At 33.8% G+C, this 17,379-nt stretch overlaps 2 protein-coding genes across 2 annotated transcripts in view; one reads left to right on the top strand and one right to left on the bottom strand.

Annotated features, from left to right (window-relative positions):
* The window catches only part of LOC141668947 (transcription factor TGA9-like), a 34,000-nt gene extending 17,349 nt beyond the window's left edge, over window positions 1–16,651 (top strand). Inside the window, exon 10 of the mRNA XM_074476017.1 lies at window positions 16,467–16,651. The gene's annotated coding sequence lies outside the window, so the exon portion shown is untranslated. The remainder of the gene's footprint in view (window positions 1–16,466) is intronic.
* On the bottom strand, window positions 12,520–14,878 carry LOC141668946 (uncharacterized). The gene is made up of 4 exons (XM_074476016.1): window positions 14,440–14,878; window positions 13,370–13,581; window positions 13,004–13,268; window positions 12,520–12,895 (listed from the first exon to the last, which is right to left on the bottom strand). The coding sequence occupies exons 1-4, from the start codon at window positions 14,704–14,706 to the stop codon at window positions 12,563–12,565; spliced, it is 1,077 nt and encodes a 358-aa protein (XP_074332117.1). The 5' UTR covers window positions 14,707–14,878; the 3' UTR covers window positions 12,520–12,562.
* Window positions 16,652–17,379: the final 728 nt, after the last annotated feature.

Raw genomic sequence — 17,379 nt, 5'->3', positions numbered from 1 at the left:
TCAACGATCAGTATGATTACCATATGTGTTATCCCGACGATAAATCACTAATTATACTTACAAGAATCACTAAAATTTAGCTAATTTAACTAATAATATAAAAGGAACAGAGAGAGATATTGAATTTTGTTAGGCCTGGTCCACTTATGTGGGCTATGATTTTATTGAACCCAAATAAATAAATAACACAGGAAAAGGTCCGAGAGCAAAAAATGAAATTAAAAAGGGGGAGACAAAGTGTTAGGTCCCTATTTGTTTGTAGAAGGGGGGGGTTAAATACAAACAGTACCAAATAATCGAATAAATGCGGAATAAAAAATATGAAACAAAATTCAAGTTAAATAAAAATATTATTAAACTTGAAAGGTGTTACAACAACTGTATCGATTACAAGGTATTAATCTCAAATCAATTATCACAAATCTAGAATAAATTCGACATGAACTTTTTCTATTTTGCAATAATTAGAATCAAATGCTAAACGCAATTTGAGATTAAGTTCTAGGGATTTTGATCCGCTAGATTGTTACACAAGAACAAGAGAATGATTTCTAGTTGATTGGATTTAACTTTACAAACTAGAAATTTAATCTTGAAGTAAGCAGATGAAAAGATGAAATATTTCTTCTTGTATTTCTTTTCTGCCTTTTTTCTTGACTTCTGTGTTCTGAATTTTTTTAAGTTGCTGCTTCTCTGCTTCTTTTTAATCAACAACCGAATAGAATTGAATTGGCATGACAATCCTATAGCTGGCAAGACTTTCGGTAGGACAATGGATTGAACTAGCAAGACAATCTGAATGAACTAGCATGACAATCAGAATGAACTAGCAAGACAATCCTTCTCCTAGTGTAACTTTCGGTGAGACTATTGAAAATGGCCTAGCATGACAATCGGTATGACAATCCTGATTGTCATGCTAGTTCATTTTCAATTGTCTTGCTGATTTAATGCAGATTTTAATCCAATTAAACTTCTGAAAATTCCTAAAATTAATTCAAAATTAATTAATCAATTAATTCAATTAATAAATAAATTATTCTTCGCAGATATAATTTATTTTCTTAATTAAATTAGATGACTTAATTAATTAATAGAGAATTAATTCTAGTCTTGAGCAGCAACCATTCTTCTGCAAATCTTTTGAAAATCACTGAAAATTATGAATCAATTCCACCACTTCAACATTGACACTCGATGTACTGTCTGGTTCATGAGTGACTAACTTCCGTGACGTTTCTTCATGTGTTGACTTTGATACTCTGATTTTCTTCAGATTAAATCCTTGTAATTAATTGATACCCTGACGAGATCTCTGTCACTTGATTAAATCCACGATCTTGATTTATATCACTGAGGCATGATCAACTTCTTGAACTTCTTCCAGTGAATTAACTCCTCAAGTCTGTAGATGAACCTTGTTTCTGAATCCTTTGATAGATATTACTTTGCGAGATCTCTCTGACGGTAGATCCACTATTTACTTATTACATTCTTATTTGAGTTGAGTTGAATCCTCGAATATACAAATAGGCTATGACATATGACTTACAATCTCCCCCTATTTGTTTGTTAGACAATAACACACAAATACCTAGAGGATAACTCAACTAACAAATAAGAAAAAGATATAAACATACATGCAAAGTAAATAGTAGAAAAGTTCTGGACTAGATTTAACATTTTCCAGATTCCAAGTAGATGTTACTCTAGACTGAACATAGCTTCAAGTAGTTCCATCTTCATTTGTACAACCACATTTCCTGTTGAGAAGCCCATATCTCTTGCTTCTCCCCCTATGAGAATCAACTGATTAAAGAAGATCACCTTCGTTTTACCACCTCTCCCGTACAATAGAATCCGCAGATAAAAACCAATGGTACTCCCCTAACTGCTTCTTCCCTTACTAGGAAATCACCTTGTGTTTACCACCTCTCCCGTACAATAGGATCCGTAGTTACAAACAACAATGGTGTGGTGTAGTGTACATTTTTAGGATCTTTTTCTTCCTCCCTGCTATTTCTCCCCCTTAGTTGAGGAATCCTCCAAACTATTTCTTAAGCTTTTATCTCCCCCTTAAAGAAGGAATGTATGCCGTCGTCTGAAGGAGTTCTCATATTTCACTTGGTTAGAAAAGAAATAACAAGTAGTTTCTCTTTCTACCTCACTGTGAGTGTGTGATTCTGTTTAGTGTACCTCACATGTGTTTCACTCTTCTCTCCACTCGTGTTTACACTCATTCTCACAAGTGTATCACTCTTCTCTCATAGCTCCATAATCCAGCTGTACCTGCAAGGAAAATCACCTTAGCCATCCTTAAAGGAGGTCACAGGTGGTGCAATGGGAGTTCATAAATCCCCATCCTTGTTAAATTCGTCAGATAAATCTGAGTCATAATCTACAAGTTGCTAGTTTCCCTTTTAGGGTTCCAGATTTGAATTATGGGAAGGTAAACAATGATCCAAAGAATTTAGCATAAAGATCAAAGTTCCCTTCTAATGTCTGTGAAGACATTTCCTTGTGACTCATCAGGTTATATCTGAATCATTGTCAACAAGTTGCCGATCTGCACCTATGTCAGATCCACTATCCGCAGATGCATCCAGGGGATTTAAGCCTGGGGAGGTAGACACTGACCACTGACATATGGCTTTTGGATCAGTATCCTCTCCTAACACCTGTAAAGGCAATTGGTCCACTAACGAACCTTGAACAATCGAATCTGACCTTAAAATGGTCGAAACTCTTGTTTCCGTCAACTCATCCTTTGTGTGTGTAACCTCTCCTTGTGCATCAAGAATTGATTATGTTTGAAGTGGTGACACTACATCGGATACCTTGGCCGACAGGCAAAATTCAATAGACGCACCCTATTGAGAGAATGAATCTAGTAACTGTTTTTGTGCCTTTTCAGCCATTACATCTTTTTGAGAAGATGTATGGGGGCTAGCAGTTGTCTCGGTTTAAATACTACTCATTTATGTAGGAGACAGAGCTACTGGGTTGACTACAGAACCTTCCTTATGTGGTGCACTAGGCACTATCTCCCTCACGCTCATTCATACTACATTAGTGGTAAGAGAGTGTTGGTTGGTTCTGTTTTTGTGTTTGTCTTTACAGTCTGGGATAGACGTTGTGGGTTTTCAACCTCATGACTGTTAATGAAAGAAAGTCATTGGAGACTGAACCTGTATCATAGAACATATGGTAATAGAGAGAAAATGATTTACAATAGTGATTTCAAAAGATTTTACATGACATAAGAAATCACTAATGTAGAAAGAAGTTTGATTTTGTTTTTCAATATGAATGAGTTTTTGATAAAACATTGATCACTTAGGGTAAAGTCTAAGTAATTCTCATTCATGTCAAAAGCTTACAAATATCTGCAACATAATGTTAACAACATATCATTGACCGATACTTGTCAAGTACTTTAGATACTAATTGTTATGTTGCATTAAGAATATATCACTGCACATATAAAACAATATGATTGTGCCTAATGATAAGATAGTTATAAATATGACGACTCTACTAGTTCATATACAACTGTAACTGCAGTTAGAGTGCCATACCATGTCCTTGACGATTGCTTGATCAGTATACTAGTTCATACCAACCTGAAGTGAGATTGTGAAGAAGAGATTGCATAGTCCAATAGATCTGCAGCTGCAAAGTCCATGAACTGTGGTGCACTGACTTCCTCTTTTAACTCACCAATCAGGAGTACACTTGTACACATCTTACTAGAGTACAATTCCAAGTGTAATGTGCAGCAGGTGCCTGATATGTCATAATTTTCTCAAGTCTCGTCACTGGTGCTATATGTTGGATACTGCTTCCTGATAATAACCTAGCACAATATACAAAATTACAATGATAACATTCCCAGCTTGCAAACAGCCATATCCCTCGGATAAACCTTTGCTGTTATCTCCAAAGGTAACCAGGGGGCCAGCTTTCTCAATCCACATTTGATAGCAGGGCTCTATCTCCGGTCATATGTCTTGATGATCCACTGTCAAGAATCCACACTACCGGTTACACCTGTTTAATGCCCTGCACTTCAAATGGATTAGACCTTCTTCGGAACCCAAACTTGGTTGGGCCCGGCATACTTGTAGAACTGTCCTTTGTCAGGCAAAATAACATTTTTAATTTTAATTGTCTCAACTTTCTCAATGACTGAACATTTGACCTTGTAAACAGCCTTAACAAATTTCTGTTTAAGCTTAGGCACAAATGTCTCCTTTCTAGCCTTAGAAGGACTGGCAGTCTTAGACCTATCATGCTTCTTGTTATTCACATGCTGACGAGGAGTAGTCTTATCATTAGACACATGCTTACCATTAAAATAAGCATACATCATATTAAAAGCACAAGACATATAATTAGAAACACCACATGCTTTATGAGAGTGATTAACAGCAGGCAATTTATGCATGATAGACATGGCATTTTTGTAATTTAACTCATGTGTGTCTGAGTTAGTCTCAGTTGCTTTCACAACTTTGACTGGAACTTTCGACACACTTGACTTGGAAACAACCTTCTCATTAGCAAGATCTTCAGCACGTATTTCTTCTTGAATAACAGAAGAGGTCGTATCAAATGGTTCAGCAATTGATGCTTTATAGAGGGGTTCATCAACACCCTTAAGCACATGTGGTACTTCCCTCCCTTTAGCACATACATGAGGAGGGGAGTTTATGCCTAATTCTCCAATAGCAGCATTGTAATCATAACCTATTCCAGATGTTTGATTAACAGCTTGCTTACTGTAGAACTCTTTAGCCTTCGTACAAGAATTGAAGTAGGCTTTAACCTTAGTCTCAAGACCGGTGATCTTGTCTTTGAGAATAGTTTCGAGTTTTCTATAACAGTCAACTCTATTCTCTAGAAAAGATACCTGTTCTTTTAATTTGTCTTGATTAATGTGCACAAGTCTTAATTCATTGACCTCTTTCTCAAGGTCTGTGATCTGTAAACTTAACAGTTCATTATCACGACGTGCACAATCTAAGTTACCTCTTAGATGATAAACCATTTCAGCATCAGAAAGTTTTACCTCTATTCTTGACGATGAAGCTTTTCCATCAATAGCCATAAGAGCAAGATTTCCTTCATCTTCATCTTCACTGTCAGTATCATCCCAGCTTCTTCCCTTTGCCAGATAAGCCCTTTCAGAGTTCTTTCTTACTTGCTTTGGCTTCCTACATTCTGTGGCAAAGTGTCCCAACTCATTGCAGTTATAGCATCTAATGGTGCTTCGATCAACCATCCTTGTTTTATACCCACCACTGCTGGTGTTAGAGGATGAAGATCCACCTTTCTGGAATTTGTTGTAGTTGGACTTGTACTTAAGCTTGGGATTCCTCCTGAATCTGACATGGGAGAATCTCTTGACAATTTGGGCCATTGATTCATCTTCCAATTGCTCCAGCTCTTCCAAGGAATAAAAATCATCACTTGATTGATTTGTAGTAGGAGGATCATATTCTGCTACTAACTCATTTTCCTCACCCTTGGAAAACTGTACCATTCTTTCTAACTGTTGAGATTGTTGTTGTTGTTGACCTTCAGCTACAAGTGCAGTAGATGTGCTGACCATTCTATCCTTCCCGTAGACTTCCTTCTGTTGAATCTGCTCCAACTCATAGGTTTTTAACACTCCATAGAGCCTGTCCAAAGAAATCTCACTCAGATCTCTAGCTTCTCTAATGGCAGTGATTCTATGTTCAAGATGAGCTGGCAGTGTTAAAAGGAACTTTTTATTGACCTCCTTGATTGAATAATACTTTCCATTGATGTTCAGGTTGTTGATCAATGCATTGTACCTCTCAAACACTTCAGTAATTCCTTCTCCTGGATTTGATTTGAAATGTTCATATTCAGAGGTTAGGATTTCCAACTTGTTCTCCCTAACTTCCTCTGTGCCTTCATTAATCACCTCAATAGTTTCCCACATGTGTTTGGAATTTTTACAGTTCATCACATGTCTGTTCATCAAGGGATCAAGGGAATCAATTAATATTAATTGAAGGCTGGCATCCAAGGAGGCTTCTTCCTTCTCAGCAGGAGTAAAATCTTCAGGCTCTTTTGGATAGGTTCTAGCTTCAGTAGTCACCACACCATCTATTATTACCTCCGGTTCAATAACCATCGGAGTTTTTATACCCTTCTTTAACAAGTTTGAATATTTAGGATTTGCAACTTGTAAAAATAATAGCATCTTCTTCTTCCACATGATATAATTCTCTTTATCAAATTGTGGAATTTTAACGGTTCCAACTTTATGTGAAGTCATTATGAATTTTTGAATAAATAAAAATTCAAGGAGTTGAAAAATCACAAAAGTCTAGGATCTTGATTTGTTCGTTAATCAGAAGGCTCTGATACCAATTGTTAGGTCCCTATTTGTTTGTAGAAGGGGGGTTGAATACAAACAGTACCAAATAATCGAATAAATGCGGAATAAAAAATATGAAACAAAATTCAAGTTAAATAAAAATATTATTAAACTTGAAAGGTGTTACAACAACTGTATCGATTACAAGGTATTAATCTCAAATCAATTATCACAAATCTAGAATAAATTCGACATGAACTTTTTCTATTTTTGCAATAATTAGAATCAAATGCTAAACGCGATTTGAGATTAAGTTCTAGGGATTTTGATCCGCTAGATTGTTACACAAGAACAAGAGAATGATTTCTAGTTGATTGGATTTAACTTTACAAACTAGAAATTTAATCTTGAAGTAAGCAGATGAAAAGATGAAATATTTCTTCTTGTATTTCTTTTCTGCCTTTTTTCTTGACTTCTGTGTTCTGAATTTTTTTAAGTTGCTGCTTCTCTGCTTCTTTTTAATCAACAACCGAATAGAATTGAATTGGCATGACAATCCTATAGCTGGCAAGACTTTCGGTAGGACAATGGATTGAACTAGCAAGACAATCTGAATGAACTAGCATGACAATCAGAATGAACTAGCAAGACAATCCTTCTCCTAGTGTAACTTTCGGTGAGACTATTGAAAATGGCCTAGCATGACAATCGGTATGACAATCCTGATTGTCATGCTAGTTCATTTTCAATTGTCTTGCTGATTTAATGCAGATTTTAATCCAATTAAACTTCTGAAAATTCCTAAAATTAATTCAGAATTAATTAATCAATTAATTCAATTAATAAATAAATTATTCTTCGCAGATATAATTTATTTTCTTAATTAAATTAGATGACTTAATTAATTAATAGAGAATTAATTCTAGTCTTGAGCAGCAACCATTCTTCTGCAAATCTTCTGAAAATCACTGAAAATTATGAATCAATTCCACCACTTCAACATTGACACTCGATGTACTGTCTGGTTCATGAGTGACTAACTTCCGTGACGTTTCTTCATGTGTTGACTTTGATACTCTGATTTTCTTCAGATTAAATCCTTGTAATTAATTGATACCCTGACGAGATCTCTGTCACTTGATTAAATCCACGATCTTGATTTATATCACTGAGGCATGATCAACTTCTTGAACTTCTTCCAGTGAATTAACTCCTCAAGTCTGTAGATGAACCTTGTTTCTGAATCCTTTGATAGATATTACTTTGCGAGATCTCTCTGACGGTAGATCCACTATTTACTTATTACATTCTTATTTGAGTTGAGTTGAATCCTCGAATATACAAATAGGCTATGACATATGACTTACACAAAGCGTTGCTGTGAGTAAGGTATTCATACTAATATACTCTTCAATCACTAAATCGTATGACGACAATCACTAAACTGTACATAGTAATCACCAAATTACACATAGTAATCACTATATTGTACATAGAAATCACTATTTACATGGTCTGGTTTCTAGGATTTAGGGTCTTTCCCTAGACTAAGTTAGGGTTTAGGCTCTAGGGTTTAGGGCCTAAAGGACCTAAACCCTACACCTTAAACCCTAAATAGATGGAATGTTTATGAACTAATTTCTTATTATTAGAAAGAGCTAAATATTTTTAGAACCTATTTAAGGAATTGGCGAACCCTAAAAAATTAACAACTATAAAATTAAGTTCCAATTTAAATTTTAAATAGTAATTTCTAGATCTTGAATTATTAAATTTAGTAAATAGAGAAAATACACTATGCAAAAAAATGTTGAAGAGAAAATGGAATTTAAAGAAACTGAAATACAAGAAAGTCAAGATCAATTTCAAAAACAAGAACCAAACAAGAAACCAAAACTGAACAAGTGGAAGATGAGGACAGTGAAAAGGATAAAAAAATTACTATATTACACATGTCATTCACAAAACTAATAGTTTGTGTTTAAAAGGTAAAAACATATAGTAGGAGATTAATGATGTATGATGGGTGAGAGAGATTAGACACTAGGAGAAAGGTGCGGTACAGGAGAAAAGCGATAAATCACTAATTATGCTTACGAGAATCACTAAAATTAAGAAAGTGATGAAGTTATACTAATTCCGACTTAGTGATTATGTTAAGTATAAATAGTGATTTATCGTCGGAATATAGCAAGTATGTTATGCAAATTGATCGTTGGGAGATGGAAAAAAATATAGTGAAGTCGAATTTTAAAAAAACTTTGTCGATTAATGGAGAATATTAAATTAAAAACATATATAAAGGTATTTACGTATATATGAATAGAGGGAGTTAACGTTGGAATTACATGGCGGAGAGAGGAGGGGCTGGATAAAAGTTGTGTGGTGGAGATTTAATTAAAGCTATAAAATTAGTGGTTGTGATCTAGTTTTTAGAATAAGGTTAGTTTCTATTTGAATATCTCCCTATATATATATATATTTATATATAAGGGGTTGTTTAAATAGAAATACCCTTAAAAATAAAAACTAGAATAAAGCACAGCCCAACATGAACTTCAAATACACAACCTCACACGTAACTCATGTTCACAACACACCTAATTCCCTACATTTTTACATTAATTTTTCCTGTCATTCAACGAGTTTTTTTTAAAATTTGACTTCACTGTATTTTTGTACATCCTTCAACGATCAGTATGAATATCATATGTGCTATATTCCGGAGATAAATCACTAATTATACTTACGAGAATCACTAAAATTTACCTAATTTAACTAATAATATAAAATGAACAGAGAGAGATATTGAACTTTGTTGGGCCTGACCCACTTATGTGCGATATGGTTTTATTAAACCCAAATAAATAAATAAAATACAGGAAAAGGTCTGAGAGCAGATAAAGAAATTAAAAAGGGGGAGACAAAGTGTTGCTGTGAGTATGGTATTCATACTGATATACTCTTCAATCACTAAATCGTATGACGATAATCACTAAATTGTACATAGTAATCACCAAATTAAACATAGTATTCACTGCATTGTACATAGAAATCACTATTTACATGGTATGGTTTCTAGGGTTTAGGGCCTACCCTAGACTAACTTAGGGTTTAGGCTCTAAGGTTTAGGGCCCTACACCCTAAACCCTAAATATATTTTAGGCCCTAAAACCCTACACCCTAAACCCTAAATATATGGAATGTCTATAAACTAATTTCTTAGTATTAGAAAAAACTAAATATTTTTAAAACCTATTTAAAGAATTGGTGAACCCTAAAAAATTATTAACTATTAAATTAAGTTCCAATTTAAATTTTAGATAGTAATTTCTAGATCTTAAATTATTAAATTTTGTAAACAGACAAAACACACTATGCAAAAGAATGTTGAAGAGAAAATGGAATTTGAAGAAACAGAAATACAAGAAAATCAAGATCAATTTCAACTTTCAAGAACAAGAACCAGACAAGAAACCAAAAATGAACAAGTGGAAAAGGAGGACAGTGAAAAGGATAAAAAAATTACTATATTACACATGTAACACTAAACTAATAATTTGTGTGTAAAAGGTAAAAACGTATAGTAGGAGATTAATGATGTATGATGGGGGATGGAGATGGGACACCGGGAGAAAGGTGTGGTACAGGGGAAAGGCGATAAATCAATAATTATGCTTACGAGAATCACTAAAATTAAGAAAGTTCTGAAATTATAGTAATTCAGGTTTAGTGATTATCTTAAGTATAAATAGTGATTTATCATCGAAATATAGCAAGTATGGTATGCAAATTAATCGTTGGGAGATGGAGAAAAATATAGTGAAATTGGATTTATAAAAAGTTTGTCGATTAATGGAAAATATTAAATTAAAATCATATATAAAAGTATTTACGTATACTAGTTTATAGCCCGTGCTACGCACACGGGGATCTCAAAAATTATTTAATAAAATAAATAAATAAATTTATAATTCAAATTGAATAATATGATTATGAAAGATTAAATTATCTATATAATAAGTGTATTGGATCTAATATTATGATAAATTTATTTAAGAATTACTTTCGTTACATATGTTATTTTTATGTTATATATTTTATGAGATTATTTCTATAAATAGATCTATTAAAATTTAAACATTACTTCAAATTTGTATTGAAAACTTACCATAACTAACACAATTCATATTTAAAATTGTATTGCAAAGTTTCTATAATTAAAATGGGTCATAATAAGTACATGGATCATGGATCTTTTATAAACTTAATATGGATACCAAACCTAAAAATGGATAGTCCACTGGGTCAAATTAAAGTTAAAAATCATATCCGAACCAAAATATGGATACCAAACCTTAGGAAAGGGTTATCCAGCAATTTATAATATATAGATATGTGTAGAGGGAGTTAACGTTGGAATTGGAGGGAGGAGAGAGAAGTGTTGGATAAAAGTTGTGTAGTAGAGATTCAATTAAAGCTATAAAATTAATGGTTGTGATTGATTTCTAGTTTTTAGAATAAGGTTGGTTTCTATTTGACCATCTCCCTATATATATATATATGTATATGTATATATATATAAGAGGTCGTTCAAATAGAAACACCCTTAAAATAAAAACTAGAAACAAGCCCAGCCCCACAAGAATTTTAAATGCACAACCCACGCATAACTCACATGGAGCCTGTTATACACAACGCACCTAATTCCCTCCATTTTTAAATTAATTTTTTCTGTCATTCAACGAGTTTTTTAAAAAAAATTTGACTTCACTGTATTTTTGTACATCCTTCAACGATCAGTATGAATACCATATGTGCTATATTCCGGCGATAAATCACTAATTATACTTACAAGAATTAATAAAATTTAGCTAATTTAACTAATAATATAAAAGAAATAGAGAGATGTATTGAACTTTGTTGGGCCTGGTCCAATTATGTGGGCTATGGTTTTATTAAGCCCAAATAAATAAATGAAAAAAAAACACAGGAGAAGGTCCGAGAGCAGAAAAAGAAATTAAAAAGGGGGAGACAACGCCTTGCTGTGAGTATGGTATTCATACTGATATACTCTTCAAACACTAAATCGTATGACGACAACCACTAAGCTGTACATAATAATCACCAAATTACACGTATTAATCATTATATTATACATAGAAATCACTATTTACATGGTGTGGTTTCTAGAGTTGGCCCTAAACCCTACTCCCTAAACCCCAAATAGATGGAATGTTTAAGAACTAATTTCTTATTATTAGAAAAAGCTAAATATTTTTAAAACCTATTTAAGGAATTGGTGAACCCTAAAAAACTAACAACTATTAAATTAAGTTTCAATTTAAATTTTAGATAGTAATTTCTAGATCTTGAATCATTAAATTTTGTAAACAAACAAAACACACTATTCCAAAAAATATTGAAGAAAAAATGGAATTTGAAGAAACTGAAATACAAGAAAGTCAAGATCAATTTCAAGAGTAAGAACCAAACAAGAAATAAAAAATGAACAAGTGGAAGAGGAGGAGAATGTAAAAGATAAAAAAAACTATATTACATATGTTATTCACTAAACTACTAATTTGTGTGTAAAAGGTAAAAATATATAATAGGAGATTAATGGTGTATGATGGGGGCAGAGAGATGGGACACTAGGAGAAAGGTGTAAATGCGATAAATCACTAATTATGTTTACGACAATCACTAAAATTAAGAAAGTTTTGAAATTATACTAATTTCGGTTTAGTGATTCTGTTAAGTATAAATAGTGATTTATCGTCAGAATATAGCAAATATGGTATGCAAATTGATCGTTGGGAGATGGAGAAAAATATAGTGAAGTCGGATTTTAAAAAAAGTTTGTCGATTAATGGAAAATATTAAATTAAAAATAAATATAAAAGTATTTACGTATAGATGTACAGAGGGAGTTACGCCCGGAAATTGGAGGGTGGAGAGAGAAGAAGAGAGGGAGTTGCGCCTGAAAATTGGAGGGAGGACAGAGAGAGAAGGAGATGATAAAATTTGATAAAATTTGTGTGGCGAAGATTCAATTTAAGTTATGAAATTAGTGATTGTCATTAGTTTCTAATTTTTAGAATAAGATTGGTTTTTATTTGACTATCTCCCAATATGTATATACAGGGAGAACTTGAGAGAAAATGGAAATGTGAAAAATAAAATAAATAAATAAATCAGAAAATAAGTTTAAGCAGTAATTTTAGGCCTATACAATGGAGGATCATCTTGCAACAAAAGAGACCTTAAAATAGCTTCACAAACTGCACTATCGTACACAAGCAAATGTCCACCATCAGGAACTTCATGATAGTGAATCCAGGGTAGAGTCTTTGACACAAATCTCTGTAACTCAACAGGCACAACTTTGTCTTCAAAACCTTGCCATATGTGAACTGAGCTTTTGCCACCTCTTCCCAACAATGGATTTTCTAGCTCCAGCGGATCAAAGTCCCATTTTCCAAACGCAACAATAAAATCACGACGTATAGACTCAAAAACCACTCGTTCTTTGAGCTTATTCTGTCAGTTGATACGAATAAAATAGCATCAGTTTCCCCTTTAAACACATTACACATTTATAAAGTACGCAAATAAGTCATCGTTACTTTTACATGATTACAACATTACCTTACTCAGCAGTTGATACCCTGGTGTATTCTTCAAGACTTCCAAGTCTTTTCTACTGAAGAATCTCGGGTTGCGGTCAAGAACAGTAGACGAAGAAGGGAGTACTTTTTGAGTCAACCACCAATGTACTAGTCTTGGGGTGTAACGTGTCACCCAAAGTGTCCAACGTGAAAGATTTTTTCTATAATCATCTCTTGTTAGTTCATCAGGTAGAGAAGGCCATTTGTAATTGATATATGGAACTACAAGAGCCACTCCTGCTAGCCTGCAATTACAGAGTGAGATTCTAAGAAAACTATTTCTAATCCACAGTGTAATGGCTGACAAGCTACGGTCTATGGTCATAAAGGATTTTTCATATTTTGCCTGTGGGGTATACGTTTGAGGCAACTCCAGGTGGCATAAGCTCCCACGGAGACACTAATTACGTAGAATTTGGCCCCTAACTGCAACTGATTCGCTAGTTCTTCAATGTCAGATGCTTCACTTTTTAAGGAGCGCTTTGGATTTGGATCACTTTCACCATAGCCAGCTCGATCAAATAGCAAAATGTATATGCCCAGCTCCTCCAAAACTTCCTGAAAAACTTAAAACATGTAGTGTTGATTGTATCGTAGCATCAATCTTCACCATACCAAAACTCCAACTTTGTTGTTAACTAAAGCCTTGAAACTTAATCCTCTAACAGTAAAAGTTATTTTCCTAGTTTAGGGACTCAACAATGTGGATAATGATTGAACATATACCTAGTATGTTGAAACATATTTCTTTTTCCATAACTGCAAGGCTGAAATTTAGCAAATCTATTTATACAGTTGAACTAAGATAATTAACTGGGAGCACAACTATCAATTGCACAATTATGGTGCAGGGCCAAGTTTGTGATTTGGCAAAACTCTAAAATTGTAACAAGGGAGAGAGTGTTGATAGTCCTAAATATTGCTTGAAATTTCTTGAGTAGGCAGAGCATGTGCTTAAAAATTTTGCATTATGGAGTCAAATAACAGTTCTCATAAAATTTTATGGGCTATTGCAGCTTGGGGGGGGGGGAATTAACTTCTCCAGTACTGAAACAAAGACATCCTCATTTCAAAATGAGAAATCAATCTTCAGATAGCGAATCCAAAAAGAACTTATAGATTTTGTCCAGGATTTATCAATCTCATCATTCCAGAAATTCCACTTGGTTAAAAATCATGTTCAACTTGAATGGTTTATAGCTAAATAAGCTTACAACATATATACAATCTTAAATCTACAGATTTGAACATAACAAAAGACATCAACTCAAGTTAATTAACACGTTCTCTAGGTAACAAAAGGTTGAAACTATTTTGAAACTTAGCAAGTCAGTGGAAGCATGTGTGCAGATAAGAGTATAATACAGAAACTAAAATAAATGTGCAGATCAAAGGTAGAAAATAAGAAGAAATTACTTGAGGAGCCATGAAGTTCATATCTTTGGAGCTGCCAAAGCCATGAACAATGATGATTCTGTAAATGGAGTTGGTTATAGGGACACCAGTCTCTTTGTAAGCAAGATATCTTCCATCACCCAATCTTATTCTAAGAGAAACAACTCTCAGTGGGTCAGTACAATTAGTTGATGAAGATTCATGTATCACTGATGAAGCAGGCTCTTTTGCCTGACTGTTGATCCCAAGACAACTCATCATTGATGCAACAATCTTTCTCAACACCATTTTTAATAAATCAATGAAATTTACTAGTACAAATGTATTATCTCAAACAGATGTACATAAATTAAACACACATGTATGCCTTGATATCTCTGGAATACCTTATGTTTTTGGGTATTAATGAATGATGAATCTTGTGATGCCTCCTCTTGTTTCTTTTTCTTTTCTTTTTTTTTGACTTTATGTGCTGACTGTTTTCCTTAACTTATATTAATCCAGCAAACAGTGTGGAATTTCACTCTAGTTAATGAATTGTTTGAGTATATTTTTTTGTCTCTTCATTTCAAAAAAAAACATTCTAAGCCTAAACAAGCACATATATTCCTGTAAAATAATTTGATGTTATTTTTTATCAATTTTAATAACATGGTAAAATATTTTGCAGTTGCACTAATAATTTTCTGCTAGAAATTTATATCATTATTTAATTAAAAGACTTGAATATATTAAAAGTATGTTTTTACTCATATTGTATCAGAAATCTAAGCACATGAGATATCCTACAGTGGGTTGATTGCTTACGACAAGAAAGCCTGGACGTGGGGCCAGTGCTTTAAGCATTTTATGAGTTTATTCTCCATGAAGGAGTAGATGCTTCATAACTTTCAACTTGCCACGCTAGGACATTTTAAATTCTGATCCATCAAAGCACAGAGCTATTATAAAACTTTATATTGTCTATCTTAAACTATTCGATTCAATATTAACATTGTATAATTGTTTGTCAACTTAAAACTCAATTAAAGCAAATACATTTCTATACATGAGCTTAGTCAGAATATAGCAGAATACACTCTCGCATTTTTATCGGGAGGGCCGAAATGGTGTTTCTATTACAGGAGGTTTATGCTCTCGCATAAAGAGTAAGGTGTTTTGAAATTAAGGATTAAAGAGTAAAATTATTAAGAAGTAAGAAAAAATCCGGATTTCGGGAGACCTCTTAAGAGGAATCTCACTTCGGCCGCCCCCGTGCTATATTGTCGCACGAGGTGGCCGTTCCGCAATGTCAAATGAATAGCTCTAGTAAATTATTAAAGAGGTTGCTCAAACAATTAAACTAGTAATGAAGTGAATAGTATATTAAAAGTACCCAAATAAGGAGGAGGAAGCCCCGGAGAAGCCCAATCATGCTTAGGGCATGCCCGAAGTAAGAAAAAAGGGCCTCCATGTTAGGTCCCAAATTATCGTCAAAGGGGGGTTGAATAAGATAATTATTAAATTAAAAAAAAAAATTGAATCTTTTGCGGATATAAAATTTAGTACTCGGTTAGTGGTTTCGTGTTCCTGAGGTGCATAGTGTTTGGAAATATAAAACGAGGAACACAAGATATTCGGAGAAGTACATAATCATATATAAATCCTCGGGGGTGCTGTTACACTCCGGTAAATAAATTAACCGGCTACAATCTAATAACAACAAAGTTCCTAGCTTTTACAAAGATTTACAAATCAAATCCTATACAATAATCTAGATTTCATTTTTCTAAGAATTTAATTACCGGATAACGTTTATAATACCCCTGTGAATATATAAGAATTAAACCGGGTATTATAACGTTACTCGGGGTTAGTGCATGACTGATCAGCAGCCTAACCTTGGTTTTTAAAACTTAAAATGGATATCCAATTCTAGTGATTAGTTAAAAAGAAACTTGATTCCTCTGAATCATCTCATTTGATCATTGTTTAACCTCAATTATCGTTATTATGACTTGCTGAGCTAGTTAGCTCACTCTTGCGAATCCTTTTTATATATTTTACAGTTGAAAAGGATATGGACGATAGCGAAGTGCCTCAGTCCAAAGTGCGGGCTAAGGTTCCAGTTTGGGTTGGATTGAGCTAGCAGGAGCTTCATTCGGTAGAGAGTCAGTAAGATTGTAAGGATAATTTTATTATCAGTTGTAAGTTAAATTAGTTGGGATTTGGTACGATGTAATAAAAGTTAAGGTTGTGGCTTGTTTTCATACTTTAACCTATTGCGATCCGTGGTTATGTAAAGCAGGGTCATTACAAATAGTATCTTATATACATGTTTATATGTTGTGTTTGTGTTGTGGACCCCAAACTTCTGACCCGGGTTTGGAGGGCGCCACATTATGGATGAGCATTATTGCTCACTCTTTCTTCCTTTTAAATGTCATAACACAACAGATAACCAGTATGTCAGTGAGGGACTTAGTCATCTACAACCACGGGGAGAAGTCTTTGCAGCTTTGCCTCAGGAAGGCCAGAGCATTGAGATATGTTTCAGATATATGTAGGATTATTATAACTTCATGTAGAGGTTACGAATAATAGTTTGAGATCCTGTAAAGTAAATTTGAGTTGTAATAAAAGAAGTTACATTTTTGTACATCATTTCTAAGAGACTAACTTGTGTGTGTGAGATATCAAGGGTCTGTGATATGAATTATTGGATTATTAAATACAGGTTTCAGATGATTGGATGATTGTGTGATGACACAGATTCCTGATCCCGGATTTGGGGGCGTTACAAAGAAGGTTGCTTCCACAACTAAACTTGGAAGTGAACAGAATATTAAAAGTATGAAGGAGGAACCCCCAGAGGAGCCCAAACCCTCTTAGAGCACGCCTTAAGTGGGGACAAAGCCTCTGGGAGCCCAACATTCCAAAAACATATTAAAAGTGTCATTATGTAGTCTTGCAGGTTATCCT

The sequence above is a fragment of the Apium graveolens genome, chromosome 6 (assembly GCF_009905375.1).
Source record: "Apium graveolens cultivar Ventura chromosome 6, ASM990537v1, whole genome shotgun sequence".
Taxonomy (NCBI): Eukaryota; Viridiplantae; Streptophyta; class Magnoliopsida; order Apiales; family Apiaceae; genus Apium; species Apium graveolens.
This window is presented reverse-complemented; position numbering and strand designations above follow the sequence as displayed.